The following is an 18575-nucleotide window of genomic DNA, read 5'->3' as shown; positions in this document are numbered from 1 at the left end:
ATGTATCATCTTTCTCAATCACTACCGTCTCTCTCTAACACTAATGATTAGGTGCATTACCTTGCTTAATTGTTGCTAAAGCCAAGTGTGTAGTTTTATAGGATCTATCATTTTATTTTTGTGTTGTCTTTACATTCATAGTGAAATAAGACCATTCTTTCCATTGGCATGTGTGTTCCTTAAATCATTCCCACTAGTTAGCAGAACACCTGGTCAGCCAGATAATAGTTTCAAGCAGACATCAACTTTGGCCTCTCAGGCAAGTACTATTACTTCAACAATTTTATAGATTGATCCTTTCATGCTCCTAAAAATCTAAAAACCAGATGAGCAACTTTATTCTAAACAGCACAGCAAGACATCAGGATGAGGCTAAACTGCTGATTGGTTGTAGGGAATATTAACAAGGAATGGGAAGGAAACATATATAATTATTGTATCTAGTAACAACTTATGCATGTTAAATACATTAATCTATAATCCTATATACATCCTAAATAATCTAAATCAGCTTCATATTGTTATTAAGGCTAAATGTGCTATTTTGAATTCACTCAGGAAGACTCCTGGGAGTGCACAATTTTATATAGCTGACAGTTAAATATGCTAGGCATTGGAGTCCACTACACATGCCATTGTTTCCCCTCCTATTTTATGTCTGTTCTTTGTTTTTCATCTACAGAAGAACTAATAACTTAGTCAGGACCATATTTTCTGAGGTGGCCTCAAAAAACCTCATTACTTCCCATGGACAACTTCTATCACAGTCAGAACTTACTCTGAATTTTCTGGCTAAGCTGTGAATGAAATATTTTTACTTAGGGAAGAAATGAAAAATTCCAGGTTACTCTGGACTAATTCATCAGCACAGATCTCCTTTCTACTGCAACTACAAAAGTGAACAATGATTAGCCACAGCTTAGCTCTCTCTATGGAACTTTGAGGATTTGAGCAGTGGATGCCAGAGAAAAACCATCTCTTGGCTCTAAGCAGCAATTCAGTAGGGATAGTAACCCCAGAAACTCAGTCAGTCTGAGTATTTTCTAATAAATTGAAATCATAGAATGGTTTGAAGGAATCCTAAAAGACCATCCACTTCCAACTCCCTGCCATGGGCAAGGACACTTTATACTATCCCAGGTTGCTCAGAGCCCCATCCAATCTGGCCTTGAACACATTCCAGCTGATCCAAAAGCAAGTACCCAACCCTGTGCCACTAGCACTGGATGCAGAGCTTATTTTCAGCATCATAGATCAACCTATAAAATGGTCCCCCAGAGTTAAAACAGCACTTATGAGGCATAAATTAAACTTCAGTACAGCCCTAATTTTGCATGCTTTCCTCCTTTTCCTGAATGGCAGTGATCCCTCCTGACAGCCATGTTCCATCTAATTCCTGTCTCCCACATTAAATTTCAGCAGACAATGACCAAGCCTATTTAATATGAAAAACTGTTAACAGCTCACTTTGTGCAAGCCAAATTCTGGCGCAAAATATTTCTTTTTAGCTGCATTGTCAATCCCACGGAGAGGTATGCATTTGGACACAAGTCAAAGCCCTTTAAAAACTCTTGACTATTCTGTACTGAGTTTTCAAACCTGGGGAAAGCAAAGTCATCACAATATATACTAACAGCACCATTAGAAACCAACTTTATTGTTGCAGTTTGAAATTATTTACACAATATAAATCCCTTTGAAAGGTACATTACTTCATTTAATCAGTGGTAGAAGGCCTTAGAATAGTTTCAATCACATTTAGCTCAAAAGAAAAACAATTCACTCCAATGAATAAATGATGCACCTAAACACCACAACATACAAGAGGCATGGGGACTCCCTTGGGGGATGACAGTGCTAGTAGATGACAAGGGCTCTTTTATAAACTGAGCTTAGTTTACTCACAGAACACAACTGGACTCGTGTTTAAAAGAATACTGAAAAATCTGCAGTAACAAAGAAAATGACACAAAATGGAATATATACCTAATATGCTGTGGCCCTGTGTCTGCAAGTGTTCAAAAGGTTTTAGTGAAGAGGCTCAGAACCAATGGCTCTTAACTTGGAGTCACACCTTAGGAAGATTGGATACATTCTCTGTGCTGAGACTATTCAAAGCACTTGTGTACAAAGCAGCAGCATTAACTACCACACTGCGATACAAAATGATAAATGGAAACTTGCTACAAAAAAAATTAAAAAAACCCCCAACAAACTCCTTCACACACTGAAGACTGGACACTTATTTTCTGAAAAGACTTAAGAATTACTACTACCGAAAACTTAGAAACATATACTTTTTCTCCAGTTCATGCTGTATTTTATATTTTTCGTGTTTCTCTTCCAAGGGTTTCTTTCATCTTGGATTTTGCATGGGTCTTTACATGGGAAAAAAGACCCAAAACCACTTAATAGAGTAAAAACACAGTTATAATGCCACAAAAATAGGCTGGTGCAGGACCTGAAGTTATTTCAGCATTTAACATCACAGTTTGTTTGTTAGATTTCAAGCAACTTGTTTTCCTTTCCTTTTCAATTAATTTCCATGAAATTTCCCACTGTGTCATCTCTCTATAAACATCAAATCAAAGACATTTGGGAAGTCTGTGAATTAAATTCCACATGACAGGGGAACTGTGATAGCAACTTGGCAACTTCGGAAAGAGTGTGAAACCTTGAACCAAAAATTTGGTCATCTGGTGACATCTGGCCATCTAAAGATCCCACTGGTCTTCAGGGCCATCCCAGGCAGTTTTCTGACATTTCCCAACAGTAATAAAACCCTTTATGGAAGAATTCAGTGCAGACCACCATCCACACTATTAAACACTCAGAAAAGCCCAAAACACAAAGTATTGCAAACTAATCAGCTACAAAGGTTCTTCCTCTTTATTATTTTTTGCACAGTCTCTTCCCTCTTTCCCCAGGCTGACTGGTTTTCTAATTACACAATTTCTACAGATCAGACCAACTGTAAAAGTCACTCAAAAGGAAAAAAAATTAAAAATCAAACCATGCCTTTTCCAGTGTCTCAGCACGTCACTTGGATGGAGCACCCCCTTACAACCAGCCTGTGCAAACATTTCACAGATTTTCCTTCCCATTGAAGGTCTCTAAGCCACAAAGTCTGGTAAAATCCAACACATTCAACCCTTAACGGCTGAAAAAATGCTTTCTGCTCCACTACCATAATTACAACCTCCTTGGTGCAATGATGACAGCAGATAGCTGCCAAGTGTAGCAGTCTTAGAACACAACAAGTAACAGAAACCATGAAAACAAGGAACACACAACCACCTAAATCAGACATGTGAGACATGGTCACCCTGCTCTGTTAACTACAGGAGGGACTGCCCCAAACAAGAGATTACAGTGTTACTGCAGTTTAGAACAAAGTTTTATTTAGTCAAAATGTTACCCAATTTTAAGATTTTTTTAGGTATGAATAACAAAAGAATATTTGCAAGCTTCCTTACCTACCAACGGTTTTAAAAAAAAAATCTGAACTTCAGTCTGAAACAAATTTTACCCTTTATAACTCTCTCTTGTCCCTAAACCATGAGAGTAAACAAGCATATTCAACACCTTGCTACAGCAAAAACTTGAGCTACCAAGTGAGTGATTTCCCTTTTACTTGCATTTACCAAGCCTATCCCTCCTCTTGACTAGTACTTCTTGGATAAACTCACTTCCCAGAACCTTTGTAACCTCAAGTGTCACCACAGGTAAGGCTGAGAGGTTATACAAACTGCATCAAGATCAATTTGTCAGATGGAGAACAAGATTTGAAAACCAGAATTTTCCAGCTGAGGTATTAAACACCAGTGAAAAGAATAAACTAACAGCTTGAAGGACACTATGGAGTTCATAACAGACAGTGAAAGGCAACAGTGATGAAATAGTCAAGTCAGGGAAAAAACGAACCTTCATTATGTCTGTGTTTCCAAGGTTAAAGGCCTCTTCAGAAAGGGACTTTTTACACAAAAAAAAATTGCAATGAGAAGTCATGTACTGACAAAGTAGAATATAATTTTAATCCAAAAAGAAATAGCAATAAACCAAGTATGGAAAGGAAGATTTTAGATTCATGTTTATGCTAAAAGAAGTAGGGCTGTGGGCACAAAGAGGAGGGGTAGGGAATCACACACAGGGAAAATATCTCAGCTATAAGCCTTAAATACTCTAAAGGGGTACCAATAGTTCTACTGTAGAGGTAAATTAATTGACAGAACCATATGAGTGATTTGGGCATTCAGTATAAGCACTTACAATTTAGCAACTAATCCTATTAGAAGGCTATTTTCACCAAAAGCATTTGAGGAACTCCTATCAAAGCTAGCTCAATCAGTGTCCCCATGGGAGCACACTCTTCAGGAGTGCTTCAATCCAACACCCTTAGTTTAGAAGTCAACAGCATTCAAGAATGTACAGGAAATTTTTGGAAGTTTAAATTCACAATCTCAAAAGCTTTCCCTATCCCACTGACACACGGTTTGCTCTATCATGAGAACAGATTTTATTTTAATCTAAATACTGTATAAATCTCTTTATTCCCAGAATCATTCCCAAGAGCAAGATTTCAAAAAACTAATGGGGGGAAAAAAAGACACTGAGTGTCCAAGGCTATAAATGGATATTGTAACATGTACTATGTTCCATTATAAATCAATTTAACAAAAGGAGTCTGCACACAGAGTTAGGTTTCTTCTTTACATCAAGATTTCTACAAAATAGGAGAGAATACAATGCAATACACAAGTCCATAAATGAAAAGTAGAGTACAATTCACACTAATTTACAGATGGTTATTTACACTGTTGTATATACATGTACAGTCAGACCTGGTTAATGTAAATTTCATATTTTTTAAAAAGCAAATCAACAAGTGTCAATGAAGGTATTTAAAATTATGTGAAAGGAGACTAGTGACCATCCAGAAATCTTCAGTGCTTGGGCAACCTAAGAAATTAGGCCTGGATTAGCCAGATCTGACTGCTGAAATGAGAAGGAAAAAAAAAAAAAAAAAAATCACACTATTCTGCTTTACAAAAGCAACCAGGCCACTACAGTCTATTGACTTGATGCTATTTCTGCAAGAATGTCCAGATTAATAATCCCCTATATATTTACAATATAGCTTTAACTACAGCAAGAATTATTAATTTCGGCATTCATGCCCTTAGTTTAACAAAGGCAACAGAGTATCTTCTTGGCAAGTCACGGTCAAAACTACTACAGGATGTTTCTAGAGCTCAGTCATTTTTGTCCTACTTCAAATATCTTCATGTTGCTATTACAGAGATCAAGATAAATTAAGAAACAAGTACATGGTCTCTAGTACCTAACTTACATTCAGAATGTCCTGTATTCACAGTTTCAAGCTACCTTATCATCTGCAATGCAAATTACTGTTTCCAACTTAATGCATCTGTAGATATTCCTCAGGAAACGAGGATATCTGAGTGCTACTGGCTCAAACAGATGTGGACCAAGGTTCATGGTAACTGGCATTTCATTTCGGGAGATGTTTTACAGTATTTCCTCAGAGCTGATCACAAATGGATGTAACCTGCACTTCTCTTGAGAGAAAGCTGATGCAGAACAGTTTTGAAGTGTCTGAAGTGAATTCCAAAGTGCAAACTTAAAGCCTTGACCAGTACTGCAAAGTCAACCACTGTAACCTGTGACAGTCCTTGTGCTCCTTCAAAGTGGCTCAGGAAAAGCTTGGACTATTTGCTACCTGCTTCAAAGTGCTTTTACAGGATTCACTCCACAAGGATGAGACTGAGCTGCACTCAGGAAAAGCTTTGGTTCTGTGGAAGCAAATTTCCACTCCTGCAGTTATTGCTACTTGAGCTATACAAACAAAAATACTACTGACAAAAATTACAGTAACTTCAAACCTAAGTAGTACTGGTACCTGAAAAGGGAATGTGTTTTGCCAGCCATTGGGAAACTTAAGATCTGTCAAGCATTGGATTTCCCAAGACCAAATGAACTTCACAGCCTTCTTTCAAAATATTTCATAAGTACAAAGCAATGCTGTCAGAAATAAAACCGCTCCTTGGAAGAAAATAGTAACAAAGAGTTCAAAAATCTTTAGCAATCTTAGTTCCAAGGACATCTTGCTGAACTTAAAAGAAATACAAGACAGCAGGGTATTATTCATCAAATATCAATAAAGTCCATAGGGAGAAAGTACAGAAGATTAAGGTCTTCAGTGCCTTCATGAGCTCTAGCAACATCCTTGATAACTGCTACAAAGCAAATGATAAATGTCTATTTTAGCTATTTGTTTCAAATCAAAGAGTTTGTCCAGTATAGTAGCCTCCAGCTAATGAACATGGTTACCTTGTTTCAAGTTACAAAAAAATCCCAGTTCTCCCATTTGTATAAAGATTTTAAAGGTTTTGACTGAATAAAAATAAAATTGAAACATTCAGAGATTAATATAAACAAGAGGAAAAACAAATCCTAAACCATGCTTTTGTAAAACAACAGGATACCATTAGAAATGGTCTTTATTGGTGAAAATTTTTCATTCACATGAATTTTCTTAGTCCTGAATCACTCCAAAGCTTTTGTAAAGCACATATGTACGTACTTGTGTACATACTATACACACATACACACACTGCCATGTGCCATAAAGCAATTTTGAATAAATATCTTTGCTGGAGTCTGTACAACAGACTCCCCAAGTAAGTTTGGGTTTGCATGTGCTCATGCACAGACTTTGTACATGTGGGCACTTATGTGACCAAAGTGCAAAGTTTTTCAGAGTATCATCAGAGTCAAGTTCATGCCTGCCTAGCCCCAAACTGCATTGTTGGGCTTGAGATTTCTGCTGTGGGTTCCTCCCCATCTCCTGCCCCCCAGTTCAACCCTCCCTTTCAGAGTTAAAGCCTCTTTTTCCATACAAACTTATGCATTGTACCATTAGGTAAACATGTTCCGTTAACATTTTGCAATCCAGACCATTCTTGGTATAATAGCTTTAAGAAATAAAGTGTGTGTGATGATACCAAAGCCTCAATGCTCAAGTCATACACTTTTCCATACTGTCCTTCAAACTGGAGGCTTTGAAAAGCAATTTGCTGACAGGAAAAAAAAAAAAAAGAACCACAAGACATACCAGAATCTGCACAACTACAGGACCAGGCATTTAAGACTTAAGAGTCCAAGGTTAGAAGATGACAAAGAAGAAAGTTGTCATCAATATAGGACCTGTAAACCAGTGTCTTGCTCTCCAGTGCAATAGGATCTCTGCTCTCCTATCTCCAGTCCAACAGTCCATTCTGCCACTGGAGCACAACAGACACCAGAATAGTGTTCAAATCTAGAATCAAGTTTCAAAAAGGAAGAAAGATTTGGAATAGTGGTCTTTTGATTTTAAGAGTACACTTGATAAATAAGCAGCTTTCCCACAGAAGTTAGGGATGGCAGGCTGTCCACCTAACATCAGCAATTGGCACAATATCCTCAGAATCTTGTGGTCACAGAACTTGAACATTTCTACAGCTCAATCTAGACAAACAAAATAAAAATCAAAATGTTGTTTATCATTTCAACAAGCTGCTTGATTCTTGTGCAAAAGAAAAGTACCATCATATGGAAAGCTACCTTTAAAAAAAAAGGGGGGGTGGGAAATAAAGATCCTCCTAACCCTTCTCCCTAGCTACACCACACTAGAGATCTCACAAGCCTATTGTCACTCCTTTTGCTCATAGGCCTCTAAAAGAAGAATTGTCTCTGACATGTCTTCTTTAGCATAAGTGAATGCAACTTCAATAAAATAAGTTGTTAAATGAATCCTTTGGAACAACTTCACTGTCTGCACCCAACTTTAACAAAAACTGATGAAAGCAGCAACGGAATCATGTTAAACGTATAATAAATAATTCACATACAACATATGTTAAATTACAAAGAAGGATTAAATTGCCATTTCTACAACTTTTTATAGATTTAGCAAGTTTCTAATCCGTTTTATATCAACAGCAGTACGTATGTTCTTCATAATAAATTTAACATTGAAGGACTGTCTAGAGGCATTATTTATAAAGCAAGAACCACCAAGTGAGCATTACAGCACTTCAACAAATGTTTAGCTTTTTTTCCAGTATCTGTTCTCAGAAAAGATTCAGGGGTTGTCTATCCACTTGGTAAGAGTCCTCTTCATTACTCAGGAAGAGTTAACGTCATGACTTCCAGTTTCATTTTGAAATACTGGTTAAACCGAACAACTGCATACCTGGTCAAAGGGAGAGAGACATTCCAGATTAGGAACAGCTAACTCTTCACATGACAACAGCAATGCTAAGTAAGATTAGTCAAATTCCAGCTTGCAAAAGAGATGCTGGTAGTGGTTTAGTGGTTTAGTGCTTAATTGTTCTTAACAGACTGTCCAACAACTACAATGCCACAGAAATTTTATCTTGATGGTTGAAACGAATGTGCCAAAGCTGACAATTTTTTGGCATTTATCACTAGTGTTTTCACTCCATCTAGTGGTGACTGCCAGGTTCTGTAGCCTGAGATAATTAGGAATCCACATTGCTCTTATTCACAAAAATTATACAATTAAGCCCAGTAAACTGGCTTAGTCAGTGAAAAAATTCTGAAGTGATGAATTTTATCACCTTTTTCAGTCCCCAAAGGAGAAATTAATTCCTCTGCTTGTTGCCATGAAAGACCATTTTAAAATGGCCAAAAGACACAAGTACCTATCTAAGACAGAACTTAACATTCATTGGCACAAAGACTCTTTAAAAGAAGAATAGCAACTTCCAGGATCAACACTCCATGCACTAAGTAATCAAGCTCTTTTATACTGTATCTTTGATTCTCACTGATGGAAATGTAGATCTTGCATCTGACAGACAGCACACCTCACTGACCAACTTTAGCTTTTATGTCTGTCTCCCCAGCAAAAAAAAACACTTAACACCCAAAAACATGATGTTCCTTGCCCTGCAAACCATGTGTTTCAGCATGGTTTATGGGGGTACATAATTCAGAGAACTTTCAGCAACAAAAAACACTGATAGACAGCTTTTACTGCCTTGTTTTCCCTTAAAAATGAAGAGTTTTACTGTATGATCACAGAGGTCAGGTGTGTTGCTCAGATCTCAGTTTCTGATAGCTGGGGTTTTGGACTAAATGGTCCCACAAGTCCATTCCACCCTCTAGTATTTCATGACTGCACATGCAAGCACACTTACCCTAGAAAATCAAAATCAATGGTGGAATATTTGGCTTGAATAAGAGCCCACAGTCCCCAAAAGAAGTGTGAAGCCTGAAAAAAGCAAAAAATTAAATTTGTCTTAAATCTAACATGTAAACATATTCTCATAGACACAAAATTCTACCTATAAGAGAACATCAAAACCCAATCTTTTTTTAAAGTTATTTGACCTCTCTTTGCCAAAGAGATTTATAAGCAGTATTATAGAATAAACTGCCCACAAGCAGACAGGGAAGTCCATTGGAGTGTAACTCCCCATGTGCCATTTTCAAGAGAAACAATGTTGCATTTATAAACTACATCACTTATTAAGTAGATTGTTGCATGACTATACACACCATGCTAAAAAAAATGGACAGAAATTAACTACCACCTCTACCACTTCTAATTAAATTTCTATTATTCCTCATGTATTGAACTCCACTGCAAACAGGAAATTCCTTTAGAATTTTCAATTACACCCTTAGACCTCTATAATTACACTCACTTTCACTGTTGACTTGGACAAAGACATGTAATGCTCTAAGAAAACTTCTAATTTGTCAGTATTCACACAAATTTCTCATCTCTTCCAGATTTACTTCCATTAGGAGTCCAGAGAAGTACTTGGGAGGCCTCTGTGCACTTTCAGATTGGAAGTGCTGATTATATTAATTTTATGGCTGTTAATATACTGCAAAATGAACACGTAACAGCCATAAGCCAAGACAGTGTCTTTGTGCAAGACATTTCTGGACACCCAGGCTACAAGTGACAGACTTGGAACTTCATTAAATGACTGCTCATATTAATTACTTAAATGGTTTCCTGAAGCTTGCATGCAACACTTGACCATGAATTTAATAGACATCCATGGACACACCTGAAAACACCTTAAACAGAACTAATCTGGATCCATGTGAATCTTTCATCTCCAGTTCAGATAACTTTGCCAGAGTTGCAGGTCATCATTTTACATCAACATCCATTAACTTGATGTCAAGTTTTTCCTTAACAAAGCTTCCCATACAAGCTGACACAAGAGCCACACAGTGTTTGTGCATCGTAGGTAGTCTATATGCAAGTCCTGACCTGTTCTCTAAACACAACTCTATCCTCCTCAACATCACTATGACCATTGCTTAAAGGTGACAAAATCTGCTATACGTTTTCAAACAGACCACCAGCCTGTTTAATCACAGCTCTAATTTTCCTAAATGAACGGGACAGCTGAATTGAACAGTAATAACTAACACTTTGAGAATAACAGCACACAAGCTATTGTTTTTAAAGCTTGTTTGATAATAATTTTCCTGTTAACTATACTTTCTCACTACAACCAGTAGCTTTTGCCAGAAAACTGAGGGTATTACAGTAACAGAGATGTGCTTGAATTAGTAGGAAAGAGGACTAAAATAAGGTCAAAGTGGCTACTTTAGCCTTATTCCTCCTACAAATAGCTGCAAATGTTATTCTTCAGAAGAAAAAAAACCCACAAGCACTTTTGCTGTAATATTTCCCATCACGCCATCTAGACAAAACAAGATCAGCAAGATACTCTAGAGTGACCTATTTATCTGCAAAAGAAAAAATAAAACAAAATATTCAAGTTTAACAGAATTTTATCTTATTTTTTTAAAAGGCTTTTAAAGATTATAACTCTTCATGAAGCACTACCTTGTTCATCTGTCTTCCTACCACTACAAGCAAAAGTTCAAAGATCCACCATAAGCTGTGGCCAACTTAAACTTGCCCAACCAATTAACAGCCAACAGAAATCCTTACTCAAAGCTCATCTCCTTGTTTTCTGAATGTGCAGTGCCTCCTTCACTAGGACTGCTCTACAGATAATATTTAATATGCAAGAGAGAAGCAAGTTCCTACAGAACAGCAAAGTTTTGTTTCTTATGGAAGTTTTCTTTACATGACACAACACTCAAAATTCAAGAAAGTAGCAGCTACATTTGTTCAAAGAGTATCACCTTTCCCTGCATAATTGAAAATATTCTAATCAATTGTTTGTTACTCACCAGTGCAAACTGATTGACTTGGACATACAGAACTTCAACCTCTTTTTCACTGACTTCTGTGCCAAACCCTTTATATTCTTTGTAGGCCTCAAGGTAAGATCTCAGCCATTGCTCCTGTAATTTCCTGTCAGGATAAAGGCTGTAGTCTACTTCATTTACTCCTAGTAAAAAGAAAAGAATCCTATTAGAACCTCATGTTGCATAAAAAGACCATTAGAAACCCTTTAGTACTACCATTTGTAGTCTGTTCCTGTTCCCAACCCAAAACACAGGCACAGATCAATGTGGACAACCAACCACATTTTTACTTTGACCTGACCTTATAAATTATATGTTGGCAAGAATTTACCCACATACAAATCAGTGTTCCACCTTTCAAATTAATGTTTTCAGCCAGATAGAGTCTGCTTGCATGCTGGGATTCAACACCTTGGGCTTTGAGAAAAAGCTTAAGAAAAAGTATTTGCTTTATGAAACAAAAGCCCTCAAAATCGATCAAATATTACATGTTTTGTAGGAAAAGAGAATCGTGTGCCACAACATCCCAAGCCAAATCCAGATGCATATCCAGTTATCACTAAGCTCACATGTGAAGAAAACTAATTATGAGTCTGCCTCTCTCCTCCACAGGGCATTGGTAGAACTAGGAGCTCATAACCCACTTTTATCCTATTTTTCTTCCTATACTGGAAGTGCTTAGTCACAAGGATTTAGAGAGTCTTCTAGAAGCCCCAAACCTGGATGACAGTTCACCTGCATTATCACTCACAGTGAATTTGGGAAGTCTCATTAATTCTTATATTATGAGCATTCCAATCCCCTAGCACCTGAACTCTTTTGTGTGTTAGACACACATAAACTTAGCTTAAAAAAGTAATTCAGATTTTTCTTGGATAGATAGAGAATAAAAGTGAAGCACAACTGTTCTCTATAGGCAAAAAATGTATTAGTGTATTTATTCTTCTTACTTATGTAGTTAGATTTCCAAAGTATAAAATGAAAAATCAAGTTTTCAAACATAATTTTGTGAAAGAATTTAACTTGCTTTCCAAATGCTTAAATTGCTAATTACACAACTCAAATTACCAAGCACATACTTCTTTTTTTAAAGTTATCTAAACTCAACATGGTTTGTGAAGCAACTGGTTTAAGGCTCTTCACGACAGTGTGCATTCCACCTGCTCTAATAATTATGTAGGTTTTCCCAATTGGTCCGTACTCTGAAATGATACAGCATGCACTTGAGGTCATTTCTCCCTTATAGAGTAAGTGGAATGGGCATTTGCTATTAAAAAATTGAACTAGTTAATAAATTATTCTAAAAACACCACATTCCTAAAATCCCACCTTTTTCCTATAACATAGTCTTAGCCTTTACTTCTCATTTTAGGACAGGCCAAGTACTTAGTGCACACATTCAAAACTGCCAAAAAAAAATCCTGCCTTTTTGCACTGCAGAATCACACAGAATATTGTCAATACCTACACCTCTAGTGTGATATCCACAGTGCTTCACTACAGTGGGCTCTCTCTGCCGTGCCACTCCACAGTAGGACAGGGTGAGAGCTGTGTGTTCTGAACTTATCTAATTATATTAGAACTTAAGACATGATGTTTCCATTTCTGAGTTGGAAGACCTGTAAAGCAAGGGCATAACTGGCCTGCAAAATGAGACATCAAGGCATTCTGATACCATGAGCTGACAGTTGTAAGCACACAACTAGATATACAAACAAAAAAAATGCACAAGAATGGTTTTACTAAAAACCCCAACAAACCCAGTCAATTTTTGCCTCAGAAACCCAATTCTTACCTGCAAATTCATTGAAGTGATTTCCAATGTCATAAGCCAGGTAGTTGTACCCAGAGTACTCATAGTCTATGAACTGCACATCACCTGTGAGAGACAGCAGCCACATTAGAATCCAGATCAAATCAGGTATCAGCCCTAATCCTTTGATGTCCTTTGAAGATTTTTGGGGAAAAGAAACCACAAACCTAGCTGTACCCAGCTGTGTGCACTCAGACATTTCAGGGTAAGACTGTGACTTCTATAATATGAGATATTTAAGGGTAAATATCCATTCAGGAAAGCTCTTAGATTTTGATATTAAAATTATCTCTGCTTCAAGTCTGAGTCAGAGAATTTCAATTTTAACTTCTACCACATGAGGGCCTCCCTTGCTCTTAAAAGGAGAAGTACAGTAGTATATTCTTTATTTAAACTTTGTATAGAAATAGCAGATCAATTTCTCCCTGACTTAAAAAATAACAGTCCTGTTAATTCTCCTACAAATGTGCAGCCCCAGTGGACTAACACATCACAACATGCTGATACTTCCTGCTTCCTCAACCATTCCCAGAGCAAGATTATTCTTAATTGTTGGGTTTCTTTAAGCTGGATTCAAGTAGCCTTGAAAAACTACCAGACAATCATAAGGTTCTCAATGCTACCAAACTATGCAGCATTGTGTAAACAAGGGTTAATAAAGCAGCAAAACACTGCTCCAAATGTTTCCAAATTATGTCTGCACACATTGAAGCTGGGGAAAATGCACTGAAGCTGCTCAAGATGTCTACAGCACATAAAACAGTCAAAATGTAAACTAGATGAATTAAGTAAAACTAGAGCTCTTGTATTTTAAGGGAAACCAGCAAAATTACTAAAAAATCAGAAAATTAAGCAATGGAGTGCTTCAATGAATCTTAACATAAGATCAGATTGCACTAGAATATTAAAAAGTAAAACCTTACATTCTCACTACTATACTGAAATGAGTATTTGTCACCATTGCACTCTCTATATTTTTTATTACTACCTGCATTACTAAATTAACAAAAACATTAACTCCATCATAATGAAAAATATTTTAACATGACTTTAAAAACAAAATAAAGAACAATGTTAAAATTAGGTACATTAAGCATTTGGTAGACCAAGGATTTTAAGTGTCTACTACACTGCCTCTTTAAGATTTAGGAATACTGTACATCCCAAAGAAAACAGTTTCACCAATGTCCTGACCAACTTAGCACAGAAGAAGTTTGCTAGAAGTGCTCTTTTCAATGCAGTTCATCTTTGCCACTGCCTGACTGATTTATAGGCTTGCTCTTCCCACCAGATCTCCAGTGCTGCTTTTCAAAACAAATACCTCCAAAGTTACAAGCCAGTTTAAATTCCAACCCTACCTACACAACTGATCTCCTGATTCCCTTCTGCTCCTCAAATATTTAATATTGCTTGTATTGAGAGAAGTTGTTTTTTCTTCCTCACATAAAATCCAAACACAGCAGGTAAAAGTCTGGTAGCAAAATATGCACATAAATACTTTAAATTTTTCATCCCTATGTACCATCATGAATTTTTAATTACAGCTTTGCTTTAATAACATTGCAAAGACTTACTTCCAGATATAAAGAATATTACATACAAGCAGAAATTGAAGATAACAAGATATGGGTGGGGCTGTTACTAGGCAGTCCTCACAAAGCAGGAACAAGGGCATACCCAGCCCTCAGGTAGTAGATGGAGAAAACTTGGCAACCTCCCACTTGTTAATACAAAAGTCCAAAGCAAAAAAGCTTTGCATTTATACTCATCGATTTCAGACTCATACTATTGTGAAACCCGACTTTTTAAGTTAATTTCTGAATAAAAGCTTAAAACAAAAAATGCACAATTTTTTCTGTGGAACTGAAAGAAAGCAAAAACTGGAGTTTGCTGCTTCAAAAATGTGCAACATATAGGCACTTATATGTACACATACATACATCTACCCTGCTTTAGAAAAAGCAGGAGAAAGTCTGCAGTCACTGTTTAAACAATCATTGTATTTTAAGATTTACTGCAGTTTATATGAGAAAGCCACTTCTGAAAGCTATAGTTTACATTACTGGTTGCTTCAAGGTTTCTAAAAGGTATCCACAAACTGTACCTGCCATCAATACCCCTGAGAGCAGGCAGTTCAACAAGAGACACTGGTCTAAGTGTATTTTTACTTCATTGAAGTGAGAAAATTTAAAAACCAGCTCTGCCATTTCTCGGGGGAAGTTACTGCTATTGACAGGAATAGACACATCACGAGTGTGGAATATTTCAAGCTGAAATAAGTTTCTTTTTCCCAGGCATTTCCTAGGGCAGGCAACATGCAACACTCCTCAAAAGCCACAGGATGATACAGAATGGAATTCATTGGTTTCCATATCACAGAAATCTACTTTTAAATAGATCAAGTAGTAATCAACAATGCATCTGCTAGATCTCCTCTGGGTTCTGACAGCTACTTTTCCTTTTTAATGGTTTATTAGGGAAAGCACTTCCCCGTTCATGTCTTGGCTGTAGTTACCACAGCTGAATGGTGTATCCTGATGTCCCATCCTGCTCATCAGGGGAGCCACTGAGCCCGTAGAAAACACCTTCAAAGACAAGGATCTGTGCTAGGAACATACTTGAAAATTCACAATGAGGTCATGCACCCAGAACATAATTTTAGATATAAACACCCAAAAGGTCTCTACAAAACAAAACAGGTTTTTAGCTCAAAACCAGCAGCCTTAAAAATGCCACACTCAGAAGCACTGAGCACCCACAGACTCCTACCAAAGATCATAGAAAACATTGGGTAGGCAGAGGGAATAAACAGAACAAAATTATCCATCCACCTACACACAACTCCCTGCCAACTTGATTTGCATATATGCAAAAAGTGCACACAGAGAAACAAAAAATAATCTTGATACTTCATCTTATTGAATAACAAGTATTTGAATACTCTTAAAATATCAGGTAATTTTGGAAATTCCCAGGTCACACACAAAAAAAATACCCATAAAACCCAAACAAATTTAGGAGCATCAGAACACAACCTTTATAAATAAGCAGTACCGAGCTTCAAACTTATCTTGAGTATTCTTGATGTCAAAACTGCAATAAAAAACAATGTGAAGTGCTGAAATATATCCTTCAAAGGGTAGTTGACAGTGATAATTGTAAGTTACGTAAAGCAACACTTGCAGATTTTCATATCCTGAGTAACTGCGAATGGACATTAACAAAACAGCAAGAGGCAGAGCTCCCTCAGCCACAGCAGGAGCAAATTCAAGTCAGATGAGTGAAACTCCATTAAATGAAGTTAACACTCAACATGGTCTTCCAGGCTCATAAATAAGCACAGGAGACTGATTTTTCTTAAACGCAGTATGTTGCATAATCAGGATTTTTCTTTCAGGTCTGAAAACTTAATGTGAATTTAATGCAGAGCACAAGTCTAAGGTAAATCTCAGGAACAAGTCATAATTAGTCATATTTCATTGGACACAAGTCCTAATACATCCTGAGAGTCTGTAGCTTAAACACACACCTAAAAATCCCCCCACCCCAACTAGTAAATGCACAAATTAAGCACCCAAAACCAAAATTATAAATACAGTATTACTTGAACAAGTAGATTAGGTTTTCTTTGTGCCAGCTTCTGAAAACCCAGACAATACTACCAGTTTCCCACAAATTTTACTGAGGAATATAGAAAAAATAAGGTAGTTAATCTAGAAAATCAATTCATCCTTGTTTTTAGTTTAGTGTCACCAAGGTCTTTTGGATACACAGAAGCTTTTTTAGATGGAAGAGTGAATTTAGTCAGAGTATTGCATTCACCAAAGCTGTTAATTGCCTTCAGAAAATGTGATGCCATTCCTAGCGAAGCTCATTCTTCAGAAAATTATATTTTGTGCTCTTGCAAAATTATTTTATACCAAGAAAAGTTTTTGCTCTGCTAAACACAATTCTTTACAGTTAAAGCTGAGCTTTCTGTTTATGCTTTGTAAAAAGCATGCTATAAAAATCAGCTTTCAAATGACAATCATCCTTTCCACAGATGTCATTGACGTTTGGTTACAGTAAATTCACGAATACAAGCCGCACTGATTATAAGCCGCATCTCTGGGTGTTGGCAAACATTTCAGTTTTTGTCCATAGATAAGCCGCACCCGAATATAAGCCGCTCTGTCGTTCGCAGCGAGGACCTGCGTGCAATTAGTAACAGAACCGCGGGAGGGCGGGGTTTGCTGGCTGAGCTAAGGCTGTGCAGGCTCGGCCCGCTAGGGGCCGTTGACGGGGCCAGGTGGCCCAGCCCGGTGCTGCCGCTCGGGGCCGGCCGCCGCTGCCCCTGGGCTCGGTCACCCCGGGTCGGCGCTGCCCCGCAGTGGCAGGCAGGGACGGAGCTTCCCCCGCTCCTACGGCAGCGGCGGCGGGCGGGGACGGAGCTTTCCCGCGCCCATGGCGCCGGCGGCGGGCAGGGACGGAGTTTCCCCGCTCCTGCCACGGCGGCGGCGGGCGGGGACAAAGCACCCCGTCGGCTCCCCGAGCTGCGGCAATGGCTGCGCGGGGCTCCCGTCGGCTCCCCGGGCCGCAGCAATGGCGGCGCGCGCTTCCCCCCCCCCCTCCCCGGGCCGCAGCAATGGCGGCGCGGGCTTCCCCCCGCCTCCCCGGGCCGCGGTAGGGGCGGCCCGGGTCCCCCCTCTCCTCCCCAGGCCGCAGCAATGGCGGCGCCGGGCCCCCCCCGTCTCTCCCCTGGGCTGTGGCAGAGGAGGAAAGAGAGCTCTCCCGCCTCTCTCCCCGCCCCCCGTGCTGCCTGCAGGCAGCCAGGCTCCACCCGCGGTGCAACAGAGTAGCGATTTGTAACAATCGCAAAATGCCGACTTTGCAGCTGCTCGGCTTGGCACTCTGGCTGGCACTTCTGAGGTTGTATTAGCCGCTCCTGATTATTAGCCGCATTTCCGGTTTAGGAGCAAAATCTTAGTCAAATTGGTGCGGCTTGTATTCGTGAAATTACTGTACTATGAAAATGGCCCCTGCTGTACCCAGATTGCACAAATTTTACAACACAATACATGTACACTATTCAAACATAAGTATAATAATGTATTTATTTAATATTCCCAAGTGTTTCGCCCAGCTGTTTACAGCTTGCTTGAAGCCTAAGTACTTTACACACCTTCTTTCTCCACACCCAGCCACCAAACTCTAAACACTCACATTTGCTACTGTAGGATTGCTCACAATTGATGCATTACCAGCATTGTTTTTTCCTCTATTCTGTTTACAAAAAGAAAAACACACAGCATTTGCTTTTCAATTCAGAGCTTCAAGCCTATTGACCATAACAGTAAAGTTTTTAAAGGAATTCCTCAGATTTTTTTTCTTTTTGCTGCATGGTTTTACTACGAAAACACTACAAAAATTACCTCAGTGGGTCTGCTCTGGAATTCTAAAACTCAAGGTAATTTCAGCAGTAAAAAAAACTGGTAAAAAGATTTATTTT

The 18575-nt window shown here is 38.3% G+C and overlaps 1 protein-coding gene across 1 annotated transcript in view; it reads right to left on the bottom strand.

The window, feature by feature from the left end:
* Positions 1-1637: 1637 nt before the first annotated feature.
* LOC116995272 (ethanolamine kinase 1-like) overlaps positions 1638-18575 on the bottom strand; it is a 30287-nt gene continuing 13349 nt past the window's right edge. Inside the window, exons 5-8 of the mRNA XM_033057827.2 lie at positions 13070-13153; positions 11257-11417; positions 9225-9298; positions 1638-8254 (exon numbers count right to left, since the gene is read on the bottom strand). Coding sequence (XP_032913718.1) covers positions 8182-8254; positions 9225-9298; positions 11257-11417; positions 13070-13153 — 392 coding nt within the window. The 3' untranslated portion in view covers positions 1638-8181. The remainder of the gene's footprint in view (positions 8255-9224; positions 9299-11256; positions 11418-13069; positions 13154-18575) is intronic.

The sequence above is a fragment of the Catharus ustulatus genome, chromosome 4 (assembly GCF_009819885.2).
Source record: "Catharus ustulatus isolate bCatUst1 chromosome 4, bCatUst1.pri.v2, whole genome shotgun sequence".
In the NCBI taxonomy this organism is placed as follows: domain Eukaryota; kingdom Metazoa; phylum Chordata; class Aves; order Passeriformes; family Turdidae; genus Catharus; species Catharus ustulatus.
The sequence above is the reverse complement of the archived record's forward strand: the minus strand, read 5'-3'. Positions and strand labels throughout refer to the sequence as shown.